The following is a 24563-nucleotide window of genomic DNA, read 5'->3' as shown; positions in this document are numbered from 1 at the left end:
TACAATAACTAGTATAAAAACCTAATCTTAAATACAGATTAACAGTCAGATTGGAATGCTAGAAGAAGAACCTGTAAGCGCGAATGAAACAACTACATTGATGTTTCCCAAGACAATGGGTTTGCATCCACTGTCTACCAGCACGAAGGGCTCCATCCTCAAACTAGCTGAAAGCTGAAGCTTTCTGAAAACTCTCACAAGAGAGAAAACTGAATTGAATTATAAAATCAAGCATGCCCAACAATGAGCCTCTTTCCCCTTTTAATACACAAACCAAGACTCTTCAGCTCCTCTCTGGTTTTTGTCTTATTCCCTTGTGGTTCTTCAACTTCTCTAAGGAATTTTGTCTTGTTCCTCCTGGACCCTTTGCCCTTAGTATAACATTAAATCGACCTTTTTAATATTTCGAGTCTATGTCTCAGAGTAAATCTTAATATTATATAGAATAAGACTTTAATATTTTCTAATGTCCCTAAGGGGAAAATTACAGTCCACTGATTGGTTTTCCAATTTCATCAAGAATTCCTCGAGCAGGTGAATGTAAGCTACCGATTTTTCATGTTTCGCTTGTTTGGTGTTGTAAATTTATGGAATGATCTCATTGTCATCTTGTAGGAGTTTAAAATCAACCTCAAATGCCTTCTTGAACACATCTTAAGAGGTTCTGGATGAAGTATCCAATTCTTTGAACCAATTAATGACTTTACTCCATAGCATTGCTAGAAGTTCCTTTAACCAATAGTCTTTGTCCTCTTGACCACTTCCTTTCTATATGTTTTGCACATATTCCATTGCTTCATTGGATCCTTTGGCTCATTCCCTACAAACTTTGGTAGATTTGGTGATCCACATTCGGATTCGCTAGAGGAGTCACCATCCTTGCTTTCTTACTCCCTTGTGCTCTAGATCTAGGTGGACTATTTTAATCAGTTCTACTGATACTTTCCGTGCACTCTTAGTCATTTTGTGTCCTTTATACATCCACCTCTAACATTCCAAACGCTCCAGGTACTTTCAAGCTCTACTTCATTTCTATGCTCTCTTTGTCAGGTGGTCTTCCGTTCGGATCCTCCAATTCAAGGTCCTTGAGATGGATATATTCAAAATGCGGTGGATTGTGTTTGTCAGTTCAAGATTTCCTTCCTCGTACCATACTCATCGTGCAAGATTGACTATACAAATGGGTTGTATAGTCATCAACAAGGTTGATATATGTTTTGTTTGGGAGTGATGCCTGTTTGGTGATCTCCTTCGACTTACTCTGCATATGTTTTGTGCCTTGTTGGATGGTTTGTTTTCCTCTTGACTATGAGTTTGGCTAACACTTTGGCATTTACTTTGTTCTCTGGTTGGTTTCGACTTGGAAATTGTTTGCTTGGATTTTTTTCAAATGTGCCCTATAAACTTCTTTGTTTCTTTATTCTACAATACTTATAGATTGCTTAATTGCTTGGTCTTGACTTCTTCTTACTTTTATTAAGATCGAAGGCCATGAATTGTGTGCCAACTTACATTCAAGGATCAAATAGCTGCAAAGTATTACCATGTATAGGTCGTCTATGTTTGGTTGTCTTAGTCTTTGCATATTTGAATCCGTATGATTATATTACATGTCTCCTTAGGGGATGCTTTTGTCACTATATATTTGACTTATTTTTCAATGATATTGAGATGCCTCCTGTTGATTGAACCACATACATATAAAGCCCAAGAGGTTATATCATTCACGTGTGTTTTTGACCACAATCAAAGGAAACTTTTGATAGTATATTCAATGAGGAAATATTCTCAACTCCAATCAGACCTGAAGATCCCTATTATTGGCAACGTAGCAATCTTTGTGAGAGTGATCAAAATGGTCTTGGAAGCTTGGGGATAGTATATAGGTTTGTTTGAACTCCATTCATCTTCTTCCTTGGAGAGTAGTCCCGATATGATAGTTGCCAACATAGAAAGAATATATTGCTTATCACTACTAAGGATATATTAACGAGTCGTTGCCTAGAAAGGTTGTTGTTAGATGTTAACTGTTGCCTCTAATTCATAAGCAATATGTATGTATATATATATATATATATAGAGAGAGAGAGAGAGAGAGAGAGAGAGAGAGAGAGAGAGAGATTGTGCAAGTGATTTCCTTTGTATAACTAACTTCATAAAGATTTTATTTTCAGCAATGTTGCCAAAGAGCCCGATAATATTTACGGCATGTTATTGTGTCAATGCCATCAAATCTTAAATGATTGGCAACAATTAATATTGTAGTCTTCCTTTGCTTCTAAACCCTTCCCAAGGCTAAATATGTAATCATCCACAATTATGTTGGGCAATAATAGATGTGAATACCAATTTGAAATGTCATGGCACAACAAAATTGCAATGGTATTAAAGTAGTAGACTTCGTAAATGATCTCCTAGTAAATAGTTCTTTTGATATAATTGGTGAGGTTTGTCCTATAGAGATTAGTCTCACATCTCAAGTATTTGTAGTCTACTTCCATATGGAAGAATATATTTCCACCTGATCTAGAGTTCCTTACAAGATATCACATATCACCTCAATTTGTTCAAAAGTAAAAGATTTTATTATCAAGCTCATTGGAAAAGTGTTCACATCGTTCAAACACAAAAGTGAATTAAATGAATCCACTTAAGATACACCAGACAATTCAATGATTTGTTGTTCATTTGGGACTTTATTCTTAGGTTGTATATGTATGCACAAATTTGTCTTCAAAAGAAGACATCACAAATTTGGACAAATACACACAAGTGAAATATCTGAGGTGATATCTCCAATAACAGACTAGAGGCAGGCTTGCACCCCAAAATTGCAACTAAAGATTCCCAATTCCAAACTAGAATTGCAAATAATTACTAGCTGAATTATGATTACAAATATTTTCTAGAGGCCAATTAAATATAAGGTTCACACCTCTATTAGCAAATATGTCAGCCCAATACAAATCATAGTTACAAGTCTCGGACTTGGCAAGCTTGAATCGGGCTTAGACTCAGACTCGGTGGCCGGACTTAGCAAATTAAAAAACCTATGAAATTCAAAGATTTTTAAGGATTTAAAGTCGTTGATGTGTTGTAGCTTTACTTGGTGAAATTACATCAAGATATATATATATAAACAAAAAACTAAAAGATTTTAATTATTTTAATGAATAGACATGTCCCATGAAGGGGTATGTTCATTCTCTTACTCACTTATAAATATAAGAGGTGGCTGCAATTAAAAACAAATACCAAATAATTGTAGTGCTTAGTACATTTGCAGTGATTCTCAAGAAACTTAACTTGGTATTAGAGCCAGGTATTTGTAGTGAATTCGGCAGTAAATGGATAGTAGAGTCCATCTGTCAAATTGAATAATAAGCTACAGCAATAACAAATTGGAAAGGAATATACGTTCAGACAACAGTAACCTTCAATGTAGTTCACATTCTTTAAACGGGGAAGGAAAATAAAATCATCACAAAGGATAGGAAGGAATTACATTATAGAAATTACAATGAGATAAGCAAGACAAGCAATCATTTGATCAGCTTTAGAAGTGAACTAGTCAGTTATAGGAGGGGTAATGATAGTACCTCTAAAATGAGCAAATGTAGACGGTCTTCGATAAAGATAAGCTTTCATAGAGATCAACAAAACCCTTAGATACTTAGATCTTCTACACTAATAACAAAATACAGTCTTCTACATTGATAAGGGCACAATGACCTTTGTTACAACTATATAATATATAACATCTTCATCAAGTGATTAATACTCAGTGACTTCTGATATTTCCTTAGCAATATATAATAACAAAGACTCTGCTCAAAAAGTGTAATAATAGTAGAGTCTTAATTATATTAGATCAAACACATTAGTATATTGAAAAGTAACAACTCAACCCCATTATGTTAAATCAGCTCAAATTCAGAGGTCAAGCTCGATTGTATGTTGATCATACATAGACATCGGTATAGTAGTTTGACTTTCTACATCTGTAGAGACATTGTGAAGGGGCCTCTTGACATTGGTATGATTCACAACTATTGATTGCACATCACCGCATCAAATATGTTTTACCAACAAATAGCAAAACAATGCACAGTCAAAAGATACGACCCATAAAGTGGTGATGTGGTAATCCCACTGCTACTGTGGCATTGACAAAACATAGGTGGACAAGATATTATAAATTGATGTATTATAAAGGGAATCAGAGGGATCAAATTTATTAGAAAAGAAGAATCGGTTCAGTGAGAGAGATCTTATGCCATGATATCATGTCTAGTACACTGAGCAATAAGGAAAGAACTCCCAAATCCACCTACCACAGTCTAGATCTCTAGCGTTGTTTGTATAAGTGCCTTATTCCCCTCATGAGAGGTGTCAGACTATGAGATATGTGAAAGGCTAGTGCTCGCCACCTGTAATGCCCATGGATTATATCAATTATGTTGAAGTATCAGGTCGATCAGTGGCTTTGTTGGACAAATAGGATGATCGGTTCATCAAAAGGTAAGTAACGAGGTAAGTTATTTGTGTTAATGTTTTCTTTGTGCAGAGTAGTAATGATTTATTATTTATATGTGTATTAATTTAAAATTAACATTATTGAAAGTTTGAATTTGTGTATATATATATATATATAATTGCATTTGAATAATATATATTCTTTTAAAATGATATTTAATAATTTGATACAATATTAAGAGATTCTTATGGGAATACGAAAGGTAAAGATTGAGTATTATTGAAAACATAAAATAAAGAGACATGATTTTTCGAAAAGTCAGCATCATAACATGAAAAGTTAGAATAAATATATAAAAATATAAGTCAATCAAAAGGAAGTGAGAAAATGAGAATGTGTGTCAATGGAAAATAGCATAAATATAAAAGTATGTGAAGTAGAGTCATGATGAGGAGGAACTCTCTTACACTAAAATCAATTTCAAATCCAAAAAGGGATTTACCATTCTAGCATCATTCTTTGACTTCATGAGTAAGTATTCTCTTTTGAGTAAAACTTTTAAGTATTATATTATTCTTTCTCTCATTTTTGTATTTCGATATGTACTATAAGAGCTATGTGCTTTGATCTTTTCCTTTGCGATTGGTATTGCAGAAAAATTGATTAATATCAAATTCAGAGGGAGTCTAACACTTTGTTAAAGGCAAGATTGGATAAGAAGCTTAGAAGATTGATGTTCAGAGTGAGTTTGACACATTCGTTTGAAGGAGCGGATAGAGGAAATGTTTTAGCTGATCCTTGAAGATCTTGATCATATCCAAATCAGAGGGAGTTTTTGACTTCATGTAAACTTTTGGTATCATGCATGTGATTGCATGATTTAATGGGCCTACCCCTTGTGTACATAATGAGGAAGTGACGACTTGCAAATGATCATCACTTGTATTTGTAGAAGTTATTGAAAGGTGACGATCTTACAATAACTTAATTTTCTATTATGATGGATATCTTATGATGTCTATGCAGACCATGATAGATTATACTTTGCGTAGTGGATGTTTATATGGTAAGCATTATGAGAATGCGTGTGCACATACCTTATAAACACTTAAAGTATTTGGTGAATATCTTGCATCTCAACATTTTGGAAGGCCATTTCTCAAAGAGCATTTGGTGAATATCATTGATATTCTGATAGGCCAATACTCATTGATATTAGATGTGATATCAAATATTTTTGAGTAATTGGGGAATATCATGTATTTTGGGAGACCAATACTCATGATGTCAAATTTGATATCAAAACTTTTTGAGCACTCGATGGATATCAAATGTCGATATTCAGGGAGACCAATACTCATGATATCAAACTTTATTTGAGTATTTGGGGAATATCATGTGTTGATATTTTGGAAGACCAATACTCTTGATATCAAAATGTTGAATATCTTCTGATCAAATATATTTGTATATTACATTGAGGTAATATATGGTCATGTGTTTATCCTTTGTAGCTAAGAGGGAGGGTTGATGTTTTGTAGCTTTACTTAGATAAATTGCATCGATATATATATATATATATATATATATATATATATATATATATATATATATATATATATATAAAGAGATATTATATATATACACATATAAAACTAAAATATTTTAATTATGTTAATGAGCATATATGGGACATGTCCATTCTTTCACTCTCTTATAAATATAAGAGGTGGTTGCAATTGGAAAACGCATACCAAATAATGACACTGCTTAGTACATTTGCAGTGATCCTCAAGAAACTAATTTTTTTTTTAATGCATCAGTTAGCCAATTGACATTAAATACACAATAATTTTGATAAATAGAAGCTACTTTCCAGACATACACAACTTTTCATAGATCACATATATATAAATGTGAATTTTTGAAAGAAATTACTTAAAGTTAAATTGAATAACATAATTAAAATATAGTGTCAATGTTGAATGTCTACAATATTCATGGAATGTGCAATCCATGGAATCTAAAGTTCAAAACATATATCAAAATAAAGGCTCATAGTAGCCTATGTCCTAGCTTTCCTATGAGTATACCTAAGATAGGTCACAGAAGATTCTAGAGGCATCCTCTCTCGCTATGTTTAAGGCTGAACCCTAGTGATATGCTCATCATGATCATCTTCATCATCATAATCATCCTCATAAGCCTCATCATCAAAGTTGGATCCACCACTCTCAGCCTCAGGGTCTTGCGTTGGGTCTCCTCATGCTCTAGCCACCTCTACTATATTAGTTATTGCCTTTGCCTCTCGATCCACTTGATCAACTCACTCCAAGTCTTCATCACTGAAGACAAAATATCAATCTCTATGTTCCACCCTCCTTGTATATCAATCTTATCTAATACAATAGGAGATATGTTGGTGCCAAAAATCTGTTTGTGAGGAAGGCGAAGGTTATAGTGAACAAACACAAGATCATTCAATTTTTTTGCTGCCAAATTGTTGCGCTTCTTCGAGTGTATATGCTTGAGAACACTCCAATTGCTTTCACATCTTGGAGCACTAGATGACTGACTCAAGATACAAATTGCAATCCTGTATAGATTTGGCACCTTTGTCCCAAACATCTCCCACCATACATTTGAAACAAGAATATTTTAAATCAGTTATATAACTTTGACTTTGTCAATCTCAATGCTAGATTCTAAAGTGGTAATAGAATTAGAAATTAGAATTTGGAATCATAGACCTTTACTAGGCATTAGTTCTGTCTAGTTTTTCTTGCATTAGTCTCGTACAAATAGGTCTCCTTGTGCTTTCTTATACATTTCTATCTCACAGACTATAACTCTTTCAACTATTTCATCGAGTGACATTCTCTCTATAACATCATAGAAGCCACTTCACACCTCGACATCAGGCTTAAAACTTGGGTTGAATTGGTATGTTAGATTAAGGAAGTGGTTTACCTCTTGAATAACGTCTTTCTCACTATCCATGCCCTCATAAATGTAACCCATTGAGGGTTTCTCTCCATTAACAATCCATAGGATAATAATAAGAAACTCTATGAACTGCAATCATTGTGAAAAAAAAAACATTAAGCTTTAAGTTTTTTGTTTAAAAATGAACAATTTGAATGTGAATGAACATAAACAAGTGTTTAAAACTTTAATAAAAATAGTGAAATGAAATGGAAATGAGCACATAAAGGAAAATTACCTCCACAATCTCCTTGGCGGGTTTCCAAAAGCCACTCTCATCAAAAACCCAATCAACCACCTCAACTGCTGTATTGAGCTTTACATATGATGAATTTGCCCACTCACATAAAAACATACCTTTCAAACCAGCTTTTTCTTTAAGAAAAGATTTCAACGTGAGAAAATTTGTTGCAAATCTAGTGAGTGTTGGACAAGACAACTCTTTTTTCTTTGTGTATTGCCTCATAAGGTTGAGAACCCAAGAATGATTATTTATTAACTTGCAAATATTCCTTGCTTGCTCTACACATTTTGTTATCGAAGGAATTTTACCTAGATTCTCTTACACGAGGTCAATGCAATGGGCAACACAAGGGATCCAAAACAAGTAGTGGTGCCTCTCCATAAGAAGTTTACCAGCAGTAACATAATTTGTTACATTATCTGCCACAATTTGCACCACATTCTTCTCACTCACCTCCTTCAACACTTCCTCTATTGCCTCACAAAGATACTCAACATTTTTGGTCTTCTGCGAGGCATCAAATGATTTCAAAAACATTGTGGAACCTGAGAAAAAATAACAATATTTAGTACAAAATGACAATGATCAATCAATTTACTACTAGCTTACTAAATTTGAATTTTCTAAGTACAATATTGAATTACTTGATGAGGAGACAAGAAAATTCAGCAGTGTTTTATTTCTTCTATCAGTCCAACCTTTGGTCATGATGGAGCAACCCTTTGCGACCCATACTATACACTCCTCAATTTCAACATTTTATATCAGCAACACGATGGGCCAAAATAGGACCTTTTAGCACCTCATCATTAGGGGCTTTGAACCTCAGACCAAAAATAGTAATAGCATCTACGACAATTTGCCAACAAGGAGACCTAAAAAAACTTAAATAAACAATATAAATATACTTTTAATGTAAGCAAGAGAAGACATACAAATAATAAACAAAAATTATAAGTACCTTGATGCATTAAATGGAAGGTTGTTGTAGAAGAAGAAATCTCCAAGTGCCAACTTTGCTTGCTCATGCTTCTCCTTTTTCCAAGCCATGCTCTGAAGTGATGGTTGTGCACCTGGAGTTGTGTGTGGAGCAAAGATGGAATCGAGTGAAGATCTTTGCTTATGCACCCGAGGCCCAATGCTCACAGTTTGAGATGTAGTAGTAGAAGAAGGTGGAACTGGAGGGTGACCATGTCCATAATAACTTGAAGAGCCCTCCACACTTTAGTTCCAACTAAGTGTGCCATCTCTTCTTCTTGTTTCTTTTTTAATTCTTTTTTCTCTTGAGATGTTTCTAAGAGTTCTTGCATATCACACATGAAATGTTGGGGCATTGCCTTGCATGGTTTGGCATCATGCCTTGTTATATGTACAAGTTGATATTTCAGTCTATTAATAGCTCCCCCTTTATGTGTTACCATACAATGCCAACATGTAACATCTTTTTTATGGCCAGGGATGATATATTTCCAACCCCTATCTCTTAGTACTGTAATAGGGTCAGGATTAGGTTTAGTTTTAGGCTTAGATCCACTACTCTCAGGCTGAGACATGTTGTTGCTGCTGCAATATATCGTAAAAAAAAACATCTACAATATAGAAAATCAAATTTACAAACACTAGGGCTGCTTACTTTTCAAGTTTTTCATCAACATAAAATGGAACAAATCTAAAGAGTCCAAACAAATACAAACAAAAAAAAGATTCACGAATGTAAATTTTTTAACAAAATAACACAAAGAAATATACCTTATCTCTTCAAGTTTGCTCTAAAAATGGAAATGCAAGTTAAGTTTGTAAAGCCTCCTCCAAATGCTTCTTTTAACTCCTCTCAATGCTTAGATGCAAGCTACAAAGTGGCACAAACAATCAGCAACCAATATATAAACAATCAGCAACTGATATATGAGAGCCAAATGATTTACCAATCTATCTCTTAAAACCCCAATACTCTTCTCTCAAGCCTTCTTTCACTATTGTTTGTGTTTGCAAGCAATAGAATGACCTTTTTAGGTTTTAGAGACGCAATACATACCAAAAAATGCTAAAAATGTTCTCTTTTTCCACTTTATGAGTGCTGGCTGACAACCGAATCAAGCTAGAGGGAGTTGGCAAATCAAGGAAAAATCGGCTAGGATTCGGTCGAGTGCGAGGCAAGAGGCCCCTAGCCTTGGGGAGATAGGCTCGCCTCAGGACTCACCGATTCGTGGTCAAACTCACCGAGCCCTAAAACCATGATACAAATAAAAAATAGGCCAACAACTTAGACATTGGGTTGGGCCCAAAATAATAATAACACCCTTTGTCTAATAGTTAAATTAATTAATTATATTAGTCCTTTGTATTATTATTATAAATCTTAGACCACTTAATTAATTAATTTAATTGATTCCAATGCAATATGTGAGTAAATTCAGTCATCATGTTAGCAGGGTTTAATTCTAATTTTACTGCAGGTTGCTGGTGAAGTACATAAGGTGAGTTTCACACACACACACACACGTCATAAACCATTAGTTGTGCACAGATCTGCCTACTTCTGTTTTAATCAATCTTATATTGTATTGTGACACGACAACTGCATATATGCTACCAGATTCATTCGTGCAATCCTCTAAGTCTGGTTCGATTATCCTGTAAAATTATGTCTAGATTCGGTTGCAGAGCCCCAAATTTGGCCCAAAGTCTGTTAGACAAATCCAAGTTAAATTTGGGTAGATTCACAATAAATTTGTTGCCCAATGGCAGAACCTAGACCAACAATGGGCTCAAAACAAGTTTTTTTGACGTTTTTGAAAGTGTTTTTTTGGCCTAATTTGGTATATTTGACCCTCCAACCCTAAAAGAGCCCACTAAAAAGGCCAAAAAGAATGTTATTTTCTATGTTCCATTACTATAGTGGTGTATGAACTTATTTGCTGCTGCACATACATACATACATATTAAAAATCATGTATTTTTTACGGACAAACCCAAAACAATTTTGAACCCATACTAAAAGAATTTTGAATGAATTGTGAACGTTTCTCAAGCTCGAATCCAACCGGCAACTTTTACACACACACACACACACACATATACATGTACGTAAAGGTATACATATTTCTATATCTATATCTGAAGTTGGATTGATGTTTATGATATATGTCAATTTACCTTTGGATGTAATTACTGAATGCTTTATAGAAAAGAATATAAATGGGGTTTGACCCAACAAAAGTGAACATATTAGTTAATTAGTATGAACATTACAGCAACCCTTTTCATGAATTATTTTTTCTTGCCCCAGTAGAGTTTGATTTCTTTATCTATGGAAATCTCTTTTCTAAATACGAATTGAAATTACTCTAGGAAGATAAACTACCTTTGTATCAAAACCATTCTTGCAATTAGTCAATTGCATATCTTTTTGTGTTTTGTACTTGGGGCCTATTCTCTATGAACAGTATCAATATCTATACACACACACACACACACACACACACACATATGTATATATAATATATATCTGGTTTTTCTTTACAAGAAACTACATAGCATATTATTCTGTGAGTTCTCAATCATGTTGCATGCTTGTGCCTGATCATTTGAGTGATGGAAACTGTTGTATTTTCCTATTAAATTTGAGCAATCTTGCAAGATTATTGTCTTTTTTCAAGGAAGGTAAATGCTAGCATTTGAAATAGGTGTTAAGTCTCTTTAGACAAGAAATGATTCTCTCTCTACAAGGGCACTTCTATGTTGTGCTAAATAATAAACTAGTTACCATGTGATTCTAATAATAATTTAATGTACCAGATACAATTCAATTAAATATGATCACAAATGTACCAGATAATTGACTGATTGTTAGTTCGATTGACAAAGAGAGCAACAATTGGGATGTCTAGAGATGCAACTTATTGCAGCTTTTCTACATGAGAATTTTGTTCAATGCAATTTATTGCAGTTTTCTTTTAAATTTTAATACCATCTAAATATGTTTCGTTAATAAATCAGGATCTCTATTTTTCTTCATAGATTGGTCAAACAGGGAAAATTGTTGCACCAGAGCTGTATATTGCATTTGGTGTGTCAGGAGCTATCCAACATCTTGCAGGCATGAAAGACTCCAAAGTCATTGTAGCTGTAAATAAAGATGCCGATGCTCCTATATTTCAGGTGAGTGATTAGCATATCAGTTATTCAGTATTTGTTTTTCTACTTTCCCTTCTAGCTAACTGAGGTCATATTGGTAGTTTTTGGAGGTTTACCTATCTAAACTGCTCTGATCATCTGTATCTTGTAGTTTACATTTCAAAACCTGATATCTTAGACATACTCTCATTTACTAAATATGTTTACTGTCCTGTTAAATCATATGATTTTCTGCGTTGAATCTTCAAAGTTATGGGGCTTAAAGTGATATACATGAAAGAAAGGAAGGAAGAAATTGCATTACAGTCCTTAAGTGACCAAAGTAGGTCAATGTGACTCATAAGTGCATCCAATTACAATTGCAAAGTAGTAGAGTAAGAAAGAACCCCTAGAGCTGAACAAATGAATTAGAGGTGATGCTAAAAGTTAAAACAATTAGAACTTTTATAATGAAGAATATCATATTAGTTTAGTCATTTGTAAGCAACTTATTTACAATGTTCCAGTCAGTATTCAGAAATTATCATTGGCCTATTTGGGCTATCTTGTCGATTTGAGGACAAGTTTCATAGCTAAGTTAGGTCTTTTATCCATTTGGCTTCCTCATCCGTACAAGACGATCATTACAATATGGTCACTCTAGATCAAAACTCTATCCAGTATGGGATAGGTGACGTAAATAGCCATTCAATCCTACAAGTATAGTCAAATAATCATATTCTAGCCAAAGTATTAGATTCATCAAGGCCAACCTGTTCTTGGGTCACTTAAAGAAAATTCGCTATATGCCCATACTAGTACATCAAAGTCTTTTGCATGTTCTAAAAAGATATAATATCCTACCTTGAGTTCGAGGGTACCAATCTATTACAAGATCACTTCACCTTGGGGATTCTTCTTAGTAATAGTGACTATCGTTTTGTGTTATTTTATTTTGTACTCACTTGATTTTATCATCTTATTTAAAATTGACTAATAAATGGTAAGACACAAAACTTCTTGATGTCCTCTGTATTTGAGTAGGAGAAACATCCTTTTCTTCTTGATTGCTTACATATTCTACATCGATTGGATCAAGGTACATGAGAACTATTGTGTAAAATATTCATTTTTGGCTAAAATTATGTTTATACAACTGCACAAGCATGTATGTAACCCTTTTTATGGTCCAATTTCTCTAGACTGTTCTTTGTCGGCTGCCACTGACTCATAAAATAAAGACAAACTTATTTGACATATATATGGAAGCACCTAGAAGAGGGTGTGGTGCAGGAGCACCCTGTTGCTCCCAAAGCCTTAGGAGGTCATATATGAAAAGTTTGTGTTTTAAGCGACGATGAATGTAAATAAGGTCTATGAGGACCAAATATGATGTAATAAGGCCATTGAATCTGTTTAGTATGTTAATAGGGTTGTTGGGTTCATAGGTCTTGAAGAGTTGTCATATTGCAAAAGTTTGTCAAAATGGGTCATATGGTCAAAATTGTAAGACCAAGGTTTGGACATTTAAGTCATAATTGTTGTAAACACATTGAATCTAATCCAATAGGGGCTATAAATTGGCCATAGAGGCAAAAAGTGGAAAAGTTGCAAAAAAACACACAAAAGTTGTCTAACAACTTTTCAAAGTTGCTTGACAACTTCTTACAACAAGTGGTTTAAGGGCAGTTGGAGTTGGTCTGTTGGGGTAGTTTAGAATGATTATAAATGAGATGTAAATTCTCTCAAAACAATGTGATGGTCCAAGCACAAGTTGAGGCCAATAAATAGTACATTTTTCTGCGCTTTTCCTTTCTTTTGACAGTGAAGACAGTCTGAAACAGTCATTTTCCTTTGAATGTAATCAATTATCAAATATTTTGAATACCCATGAATTGGTTCTGAAGGAGGGTTGAGTTCTCTCTACTTTGGCATTGGTTTCATGTCTTAACATTAAACATATTGGGAGATATTTGAGTTTTTGCAAAACTGGTTAAAGCCCTACCTAGGGTTACCGGTAAGTACAATAAAATGTAAAACTAACATGTTTTATGTCCATTAAACTTCCAAATAGGGAGGATGAGAGTAGTAAACATGTACTTTGGTTCCAATAGGAGTGCAGAGACTTATGCGATAATTTCCATGTGGATTTGAAAGGGACAAGTCTGATTTTGCTGTCTCAGAACGGTTCAGGACATACTCCATGTTTGGCTGCGCTTTTCACAACCTGGTATGTTTTGGATGGCTATTGGGGTATGGTAGCATGTGTGGGGAAAGTCTGACAATCTAAGTGGATGAGAGGCTGGGAACACAAAGACGGGGGACTTAAAGGTGACTGTCCCAGGGAACAGGGCAAAACTGTCACAGTTTGACAGTAAATAAGTGTTATGCATATATGAGGGTCAGGAGTGTGTTGTTTAAGAGTCTGAGGGTTGGTGTAGATCCAGAAAAAGGTGTCAAGGTTTCTGAGTATTTAATGAGTCCCTTGGGAATGGATAGGATAGGTTCAAACATTATGGAGGATGTCTATTGCATGGTTAATGGGAATGGGAGGTCACAAATGTAATCTGATAATGCAAAGTGTCATAAGGGTTTTGGTAATATTGTCTGATGTTGTAAGGGCATTATGAATTCTCAACAATTCAAGGGTTTGATTGGGGACATGAGGATCAAGTAGGGATGGCTAGGAGCCTTCAAGGTCAATATGTTACCAAGAGGGGTATATGTAGACAGTTTTTGACCATTGATGGATCAAGGGCATTTTGTTGAGTCAATGGTAATGTATTGAGTGGGTTAGAACCTTGGAAGGGTTTAGGGAAACCTTGTAAGAAGAAAGGTTTTGATGCATTTGTGGTTGAGGACAGAAAGTCCTAGCTGGTGATTAGGTTGTGTGGATGCTCTGCATCAGGGTGTTTGATGTTAATATTTGTTTGTGATGATTTCATTTTCACTTAAACATAGTTCTAGTCCAAGGAATATTTTCCCATTCACTAATTTATAGAACTTTTTGTTCTAACACTAGCTATTTGTTGATAACCAAGACCCGTATAGGACTAGGTGAGAGCATACAAAAAGAGTTTCTTGTTTATTTAATAAAAGGAAAGTTGACCTTGTCATAGGATATTTAACATCGTAAGATCCAACATGATAGAACATGATCAAATTTAAATGACATAAATCTTCAAAAAAAAAATTCATTTATATTTCTTGAAACATAAAAGACATGCTAGGTCTAATTGAAGGATTATTTACCTTTTTCTGATCACCAAGATCCCTATTGGATGAGATTTGAGCATATGATGGATTCATCATCCCAATTTTGATAATCTAATTAACCAAGATATAAATATATATTTTATGAATTTTCATATTCAATTGCTCATATTCGTAAAATCGAGCAAAAATACATAATATGTAAGGATCGATTTCCTAGTAGGAGGCTTAGTGATTCCCTTTTCCTTCATTGACCACTAAATTTCCACTGCGCCAAGTTGATGAAAGGGGTCATACAGTGGGGAGAGAGGAAATGGAAGGTGTACGGTCAGGGAATGGAATTGTAGGGGTAGTGTTCAGCTGTATGGTGGGAGTAAGAATGGTCCATACGATGGCTAGGATAGGTCGTACGGTGGCCAGGACAAGCCCTGTAATGATCCGTTTCCCAGTAGGAGGCGTAGTGATTTCATTTTCTTTCACTGACTACTAATTTCCACTGTGCCAAGTTGATGAAAGGGGCCATACAGTGGGGAGAGAGGAAATGGAAGGTGTACAGTCAATGAATGGAAGTGTAGGGGTAGTGTTCAGCTGTACGGTAGGAGTAAGAGTGGCCAGGACAGGTCGTACGATGGCCACTAGAACAGTCTGTACAGTGGCAAATGGTAGGGCCGTATGGTGGATCAAATTGCTGTACAGTGGAGGTGGTGGCGAAGAAGTACAGTGTGAATGGATGGATGTGCAATAGGAGGGCCATATAGTCAAGATACCATGCAATAGGAGGGTCATATGAAACACAAGGATGTCGTATAGTGATGTATTTTTTTTTTGACTATTCTCTTGAGTATGGAAAGATGAATGGTGTGCGGATGGAGGGAAAACACAATAATGCGATCTAAACTTAGAGATCCAAATTTATCAGATAGAATCAAACAATAATGGAAATTAGAACACAAGCAACCTTCAATTAGTATTTACCAAAAGATGGCACTCCAATTTGCCAAATTCGAGCGAAGTATTACATGCAATAACAGAATAGGGTGAGGGTTGAATCCCACCAAAACTGAGAAGACCAAATAGGGAAGATCTTTCACTTCCAAAATGGTGAACAACAGAGAATCCCAACTGGAATTCGCAGTACAAAGAAATAATCCAAATCACATACATAATGACTACCTACAAGCCATTCTTAAATACTCGTTGGGGAAAACTTTCCGAGGGTATACAAAGATAGCCGATAGCAACACAAACTACGAAAACAAAATAAAAATTTATCCGAGATATATTAAATCAATCGGCACAATTACAATAGCTTAATTTAAATTTATTTTATAATGAGAACATTACATAATAATAAATTGCATTAATCACAAAAAGTCATTAGAGCTATTTATACACATGTAACCATCATTTACCTTAATGTTTCTCAATAATTTCATACCTTATAGAAGAAGTAGAACATCAGTGGTTTAAACAAGTAATACTCAATTGCATCATGCACGCTTATAGATCAAACATCAAGGTTAATAGTATATTTATGCATGCCTAATCAATAAAAATGAGCTTCTAAGAAATATTGACTCATTAACTATGAATATCAACCTTTAATTATGCACTATTTTAAAACAAGTGTTAAATTGATAATTATTCTATTTTAACTACATATTAGGTCATAATTAAGAAAAACTATTGATTGATAGATTTGTGATGTCCCCTTTTCTAGCCCATTAATTCTTGATGCGTCAATATCCGTTTTTTCTTGGTCTTGTCAGTTAACCGGGACTTTATAAGAATTAGAGAAAGATGTGGCCTAGGCAATTCTAGTTTCGTGCCAATTAAAGGTTTTTTAGCAAGGTTTCCAAATACTTACTATTTATAGTAAGTCATCAGGGTTTAGTTTTTGGCATTTCAATATTATACTTGGAGTGTCTCAGCAAGACCTTTCCAATGAGCTCTAGCACATGGTTTTTTGAGTTCAATTGGTTATTTATTTAACGCCAACAGATTAATTAATTTATCAATAAAGTGACTTAAAATTAAGTTCATATTAATTTTCCATTTTATTATTAAAAGGATTAATAAAAGAGTTAGAAAGCAGATGAATAGACATGTTAGGAAAATCAAAGAGTAATAGGGATGCATTAGAAAAGAATTTTTAGAGGCTCGTCTCTTCAAACTTGGATTATGTTTGATTTTTTATTTCTCTCTGAGAAGATTGAAAGACTTCTAGCTTTCATTTCTGTAATCTTTTGGGGGACATTAGAATTTTACTAGCCCAACATATAAATAATTAAAAGTGATTTGGAGTAAAATTGAACCTATTTAAAAAGCCTCTTTTAATTAATAAGGGGAAAAGGTGACAAAGGGCAATAAGACGAAAGACAAAATGGGAATCTGAGAAGTCACGGTTGAGTATTAAAAGAGGAGGTCAGTCATTTTGAGCATGCTTGGATTTTGGAGTTATTTTCAGATTACTCTTTGAGAAAAAGGAAATCTTGGCTTTTAGTTTCAGTACCTGAGGACAGAAACCTTCAGTGTTTTCTCGCCTGATGGGACGTCAACCCAGGTTAGCAGTGGTGGTGAATTCACATTAGCATTCACATTGGAGTTACAGGTTCTTTTCTACGCATTTCCAATCTAACTATTAATGCTGTTTGTAAGATTGGATTTATATCTGGTCGGAACCTTGCTTTTGGCTTTCGACTTTGGTCAGGCGAGTCGGATCTTTATCTGCATGCTAATCATATTACGTATATACGTAATATGTCGAGATTCGATCTCCACTGATACTAATTGATGTTTCTCCCAATCGAGTCCTCATAGGGGCATCTTAGCTCGATTGAAACTAGAGAATGCAATAATGGGTTCTGGGCATTTTAAATGAGTATTTTAATGGTTATTCACTGGTTTTAAATTATATGAATCATCTGTTGTATTCAAAAATCTGTTTATCAGATAAATTCAAGAAAATCAAAATATCCATTGGGGATATTACAGTGGTATTAGAGCATTGATCTTGCCATTCTATGGAGTTTGTGCAAAACAAAAGTTTTATTGAAATTGGATTTCTTGTCATCCTATGAGGTTGTTAATGCTTGTGCAAGAAAAATGTTATTTCTGTTTTTTAGAATCTGATAGCACAAGGGAAAAATTATATTATCAACATTTTTGAAAAATTATATCAATGGGGTGCTAATACATCTGAAGGAAATATTTGTAGTACCATGAGCACATTAAAGCTTTATTCGACGAAGTATTAAAAGTTTCTGTGAATGTTTTTGGTCTTATTATTATTTCTTGAGCAGGACTTTAGACAAAATTAAAGTCTAGGCAAATATTAATCATTGTGCACCATGAATCTTGTTGGGTCGATATTTTGCAACCAACAGTTTTGGGTAAAATCCAATTGTAAAATAGGATGACCAGCCACAGCGTGTGAGACAAAGTCTCTCCTACCTTAAAGGAAAGACTCCCCCTTCTCACTGTTCCTTGGATCAACTCAAGGTAAGAAAGAAGTTGAGAGATTTTGTAAAGGGGTGTTATTAATATTCTTTCCTCTTAGCTTTCAGGAAAAAATCCACTTACCCGTGGAATGAGTAATGGGCAAGATGAAACCTCAAACTACACTTCTATCTAAAGTTGTGAATGGTGATCCCAATAAACCAACACTAACCCAAATGCTAGCTAAAAGTGTACCAGTTTGACTCTAAGTCCTATTTTAACCTATTCTACAAGAATAACCTCTACCATTGGGGCACAAGACTTCCAGAAGTGGGGAATCCTAACTAGTTTTGTGAATTTGAGATGGTAATACAAGCTATAGTCAAAGGTCCTAGTCTATGTATTGCCACAATCGCTCCTAGTCAAAGCTTTTGCTCTGATTGCTTCTTGAATCACTATGCTCTATTATTGAACACACAATTATAACTTGAATCAAAGACAATAGGCACAAATTACAGTCAAAGCTTCTAATTTGCTCTATCACAATTTCTCCCAGTCAAAGCTTCGAATCCAATTGCTTCTTTTATTCACTTTTCTCCCAAATTCGTACTATGCAATCAAAGTTATGCTTGCACAAATGTGGTAGAGCTTTTTTGCATACAACAAAAGATGATTTTTACAATGAGAGGGCACTCCTTTATAGAGGCAAAAGAGTTGAGAAAAATGTGGAGGAAAAAGTGGGAGCAACTCAACCAACTTTGACCCGCTCTAACTAAGAGAGAAATTATTGGGTTACATGCAACTACACATGCAACTTGCATTACATGTAATTACACATTTTCATGTAATACATCCTCTTCAATTACAAACATGAAAGAAGAAGAAGAAAGACGGAAGAGAATTGAAATAATCCTAGGGATTGTTTTGAAAGGTCTTGTACTCGATGATGCTATCCTAGATGATCACAAGATTGGGAGTTCCTGTATTTTGTGCCACTGCATTCACTTTGATAACCATGGTCTTGCATCTTTTGATAACCTCTGACTCTTTTTGATGAATTGTCCATTGTCATTTGAAAACTTGGTGTGATCTAGCTTTTTCTCCTTCAAGTTGTCGTAAATTCTCCTTTGTAGATTGGTACATTCTGGAATCTCTGACACTTTGAAAACTTTGTTGATGGTGTCCGGATGTAAGCTCGAAACAAATTTCCATTAGCACCTTTAACCTTTTTTTTTGAAGTAAAGTGCTTGGCGCATACGACTGCATGCAAATGCCAACTTTTGACTTTAAAAGTGTGACCTTTAGTAAAAAATGGGTTCACTAGATGCCATTACATGTAAAGTGGATCACATGTAAATACAACATCTAATGAGGAATGGAAAATGAGATGACATGCGAATGTGGATGGAGAATGAACTTACATGTAAGTGCGGATGACAGATGAGATGAAATGCATAATGACAAAGGAAGTGAAATGACATGTATTTGCTTATGGAGGTGTGTGTATGGAAGGAATGAATGCAATGTAACTTGAGGCGAAGTGAACTTTATAGTCGTCTTGGTGGAAAAGTGAAGTCAAAGTACACGGGAAAACATGCACATGACATTTTTGACCTTTTAAAAAGTGTCTTTAAGTCAAAAACGGGTTTTAGAGATGTAATTACATGTAAGACTTTTCATGTAATTGTGTCGTGCGAGTGGATACAGAAAGTGAGATGAGTGAAAATGGAAGTGGAAAATGAGATTACATGCATGTGCGGATGGTGAATGAGATGGAAAACATGTAATTGCATTTGTTGGATGATATGCAAAGTGTTGTGACATGGAGGATGGAAATGAAATGTGATGATGCTTTCACATGAAATGAAACGAGAACAAGTTCTTGAGAAAACAAACTTGTAAGTTCTACAAAGTGGAGAAAATTGGAAAACAAGCACACAAAACATGAAAACTTCAAAAGAAAAAAGTACCTTTAGCAAATGACTCAAACACGTCAACAAGCAAAGCACTTCAACATGGAATTTCAAATTTGGAGTATGGGGAAAAATCAAAAACATGAAAATGAACAACTTCATCATTTTTAAAGGAAAAATGCACTTTCCATGGTATCAATTGTAACAAGTGGCAATCATCAAGCAATAATGTGCATACAATCAGCAACATAAGCACAAATTAAATAGCAAGAAAGATTAAGTCCACTTACATGAAGATTAGATGCCAAAAATGATAGAAAAAGATGCTCCAAAGTTGAAAATTTCTTCAAAAACACTTGGACTCTTTCAAACTTTGCAAATTCGAAATGGATAAGGCAGCAAATGAGGCATTTTTAATGGAAGATGCAAAAAATGTGCCCTATCTTTGCTCTTAATCCCAACATTTTTTGTTGCACATGTATGTGGGACATTTTTGACCAAAAGCGTGTTTCTCCAAGACATTTAACAAAATCGTTTTGGCTGTTAAACACCAAAACATGAGTCACAATGCAATGTAAAACACTTAAAAATCCAAATTGATTCTACTTTGGGCCAAAACGTGAGCCAAAAATGGTGTTTTTTGAAGATTTTTCCAAAAACGTGCCCTTGAGAGGAGTTTGAAAAAACGTTTCTTAGCAAGATAAATCGATTTTCATTGCTTGGAAACCCATGGCTTAGCAAAAACGACCCTAGTAGAGAAGACTTCGTCAAAAACCATGAAGAAAATCTCCCACAATCTTCAAAAACGGGTTCTTGGAGGCTCTTTGCATGTGTTCTTCCAAAAACGGATTTCTTGAGGACAAGAATATGAACTTTCATTGAAAACACACCTTTTAGTGTGCAATGCATATATTAAAAACATGCCAAGATGCAAATCACACCTTTTCATGGTCATTGCATTTTTTAAAAATCCTTCCATAGTGCAAAACACACCTTCTGGGTGTGTATGCATATTTTAAAATATGCTTTTAGCTTAAAACCTCACCTTTTTGTGGTGATTGCATATTTTAAGTGAAAGCTCACATTTAGATGCAATAGCATATTTAAGTTATAAAACTCACATTTTTGATGACTTTTACATGCAAAGACATGGAAAATGTCCACTTTTGAAGGATTTATATTTCTAAGTTGAATTTTATATGCAATGGTATGTAAAAGGTCTACTTTTGATGAATTTTACATGTAATGACATAAAACGTCCACTTTTGATGATTTTAAGTGATTTTAATAAGCACATGTCAATTTAAATTCCTTAAAATATTACGTAAGTGGGACATAAATTATATTTAGATATCATATTAATAATATAACATGTAAATATCATTTAATAAGTAATATTTTCTAGAGCATTTGCTTTAAATGCTAAAAATTAAATTGAATTATATAGTTAATATAGTCACTTAAGTGAAAAATAAAAAAAGTAAACTCAACTTAAAAATATAACATAAAGTGTACTATAGTTACTTTAAGTGAAAATTTAAATGATAAAGTAACTTAAAAACATAACATAAAGTGAATTTAAGTTATATTTTTCAAAAAGTGAATGTCAAAATTAAAAATATAACATAATATTTTTAATTCATGCTGTTGCATCAAAAATGTCCACTTTTTGGGCACTAAAGCAACCATATCTTTTGATTGCTAACTCCGATTAAGCCTTAAGATAGAGAAAATTGAAGGGAAAACCAAAAGCAATGACTTGAGCAAAACCAAAGGATTAGAAACTGAGAAACACACTAAAAAACGAGGAAAATCACGTTGAAGGATTCAAAAATCAAGCGTAAGCTCAACAAACAGAAAAATAAAAAAGACTTGATGAAAGCCTTCATTAAAATGATTCATTATATCAATTGGAGTCATTTGATTGATCAATACAAACCAATTAAATAATGAAATAAGCTTAGAGAATTATGAAACTAGCTTGGAAAAGTTTCATATTGTTACCTACATTTTGTGGTGACAAAATGTAGGACAAAAAATCTAATAATTTTTTCCTTGTGCAATCAGGTTCTAAAAAACAAAAATAACTTTTTTTTGAAAAATTATATCAAAGTGGTGCTGATACATTTGAAGGAAATATTTGTAGTACCATGAGCACATTAAAGATTTATTCGACGAAGTATTAAAAGTTTCTATGAATATTCTTGGTCTTATTATTATTTACTAGGCAGGACTTTAGACAGAAGCAATTATTAATCATTGTGCACTGTGAATTTGATAATTTGCGGACCAAAACGTTTGGGGGCAAACATTTCTAAGTATTCCATTAGCTGAAGGTAATCACACAAATATCTGTGACTTGAAGTTTAATACGGTTTTCGTGAGCAGAAAATACTATATATTTTCATGAGAGTATTATAGTACCTAAATTACTAATCAGGCCAGATTGTTGCATTTGTTTGGATGAAGCCTTTGTAATTGTATTTGGTCATTTTGTGGTGATATTTATTATTTCAGAGGAGCCAAGTATTTGGTTCACACAACTGCTCAAAGCTATCCAATATGTGAGCTTACAGGGTGTCATTGTTAAGGAATATAAGATCTTATGGTAGGATATTATGATTTATTGTTTCTTAGGTATTGTATGACAATTTGACTTGACCTAATATCTTGAGTAATCAAGATAATGATAACTTTATCTCTGTAACAATTTGCAAGATGTCAATGGTTTTCCTCAAGATGATATTGTGAACAAATGTATATTGATGATCACAGTGACAAGATGAATCTGTGAAATATTGTTGTCTACAATACTGCAATAATGTTAAGAAACTTATGCTAGAAGATCATTGTTGTCTTTGAGATAATAACATGTATGGAATTGATACTTTCTCTCAACCCATGGTATCAATATAAATATGAAAGGGAAGAGTCATTTCATACAAGATAATCATTTGTAATTGCATCTCTAAAACCCGTTTACATGACTCTTGATAATCAAGAGATGCAATAATCATTTGTAATTGCATGACTCTTGATAATCATGACACTTGATAACATACAAGATAATCATTTGTCAAGTGCTTGATAACTTCAAGGTATAGATGCACTTTATTCAAATCAGTTTTTGGGTGCACAATACACAAGCCCGATCCTAGAGCATTATTGATACATGATAATGATCGATGCTTTAATCACCATTGTGGACTTGCATAATTGTAGAGATATGGATCAGTTTGAACATGCCTGATCTGGGCAATGTAACGAATCACATCGGGTTTGATATCAACATTTACATTATATTATTATACACATACGTATATATATGTATACACACACGCACACACACACATATATGTATATGTGACCTATACTAATATATTCTCAAATTAGATCCGACTGATACTATAATTGAATAGTCATCTGTGCTGCAAAAGCGAGAAACGTCTTGTAATTTCTTGGCTCATCAATTGATGGTTGGAAAGAAGAAACAAGAATCTCAAGCTACATCCGTGGTTGTGATTCAAAATGATTAAGGGTGACCAAGGCTCTAGATGTCATTGGAGATCACTGCATAATAGACAATCATGCTGGTAAAGTCTCTGGTAAAGTCTCCAACAATGGGCAAGGACACCATAGTTTCTATTTGTGAACTTAGTCTCAAAATAGTACTGATGAATAACTTTTGAAAGAATACTAAACGTCTGCAACAAGTCTCTAGTTTATGTCAACCATTCAAGTAAGGGAATATTATTAGTGGGAATTGATTGCACTATTGCATGAGGTAGAGAAATCATTTTGGCTGAGAACAACAACTATAGGAAGCCAATCAAATTAGCCAAGTTGTGAGCTCTATTTAGAAGAATTGTCCAAATATAATCTAATGTCGATATTCTAATGATAATTATTCTTGCTCGGATTAAATAATTAGAAGTTGAAAGGCAAGCATTACTTGCAGGAAATACGAACCACGTGGCCCCAGGTAGATGACATTGGTGACTTATTTTGTGAGAGCATAATATCTTTGTGCATTGATGAAAGTTGTATGTTGCGAGTGATTGGAAAAAAAAACGATCTCTATACCATTGTTCGGGCAGAGTGAACAAGAGAGGGTGAACAAGAGGAGTGCTGTGAGCATGCCTATTTTGAAACTCATGCACTCCTTTGTGTAGTCAGC

At 34.2% G+C, this 24563-nt stretch overlaps 1 protein-coding gene across 1 annotated transcript in view; it reads left to right on the top strand.

Annotated features, from left to right (window-relative positions):
• The window catches only part of ETFALPHA (electron transfer flavoprotein alpha), a 196103-nt gene that overhangs the window by 157938 nt on the left and 13602 nt on the right, over nt 1–24563 (top strand). Inside the window, exon 7 of the mRNA XM_089801189.1 lies at nt 11727–11867. Within this exon, the coding sequence (XP_089657315.1) occupies nt 11727–11867 (141 nt within the window). The remainder of the gene's footprint in view (nt 1–11726; nt 11868–24563) is intronic.

This window comes from Cupressus sempervirens, chromosome 9, assembly GCF_028749045.1.
Source record: "Cupressus sempervirens isolate cs-2001-9-10 chromosome 9, ASM2874904v1, whole genome shotgun sequence".
Classification (NCBI taxonomy): Eukaryota; Viridiplantae; Streptophyta; class Pinopsida; order Cupressales; family Cupressaceae; genus Cupressus; species Cupressus sempervirens.
The sequence above is the reverse complement of the archived record's forward strand: the minus strand, read 5'-3'. Positions and strand labels throughout refer to the sequence as shown.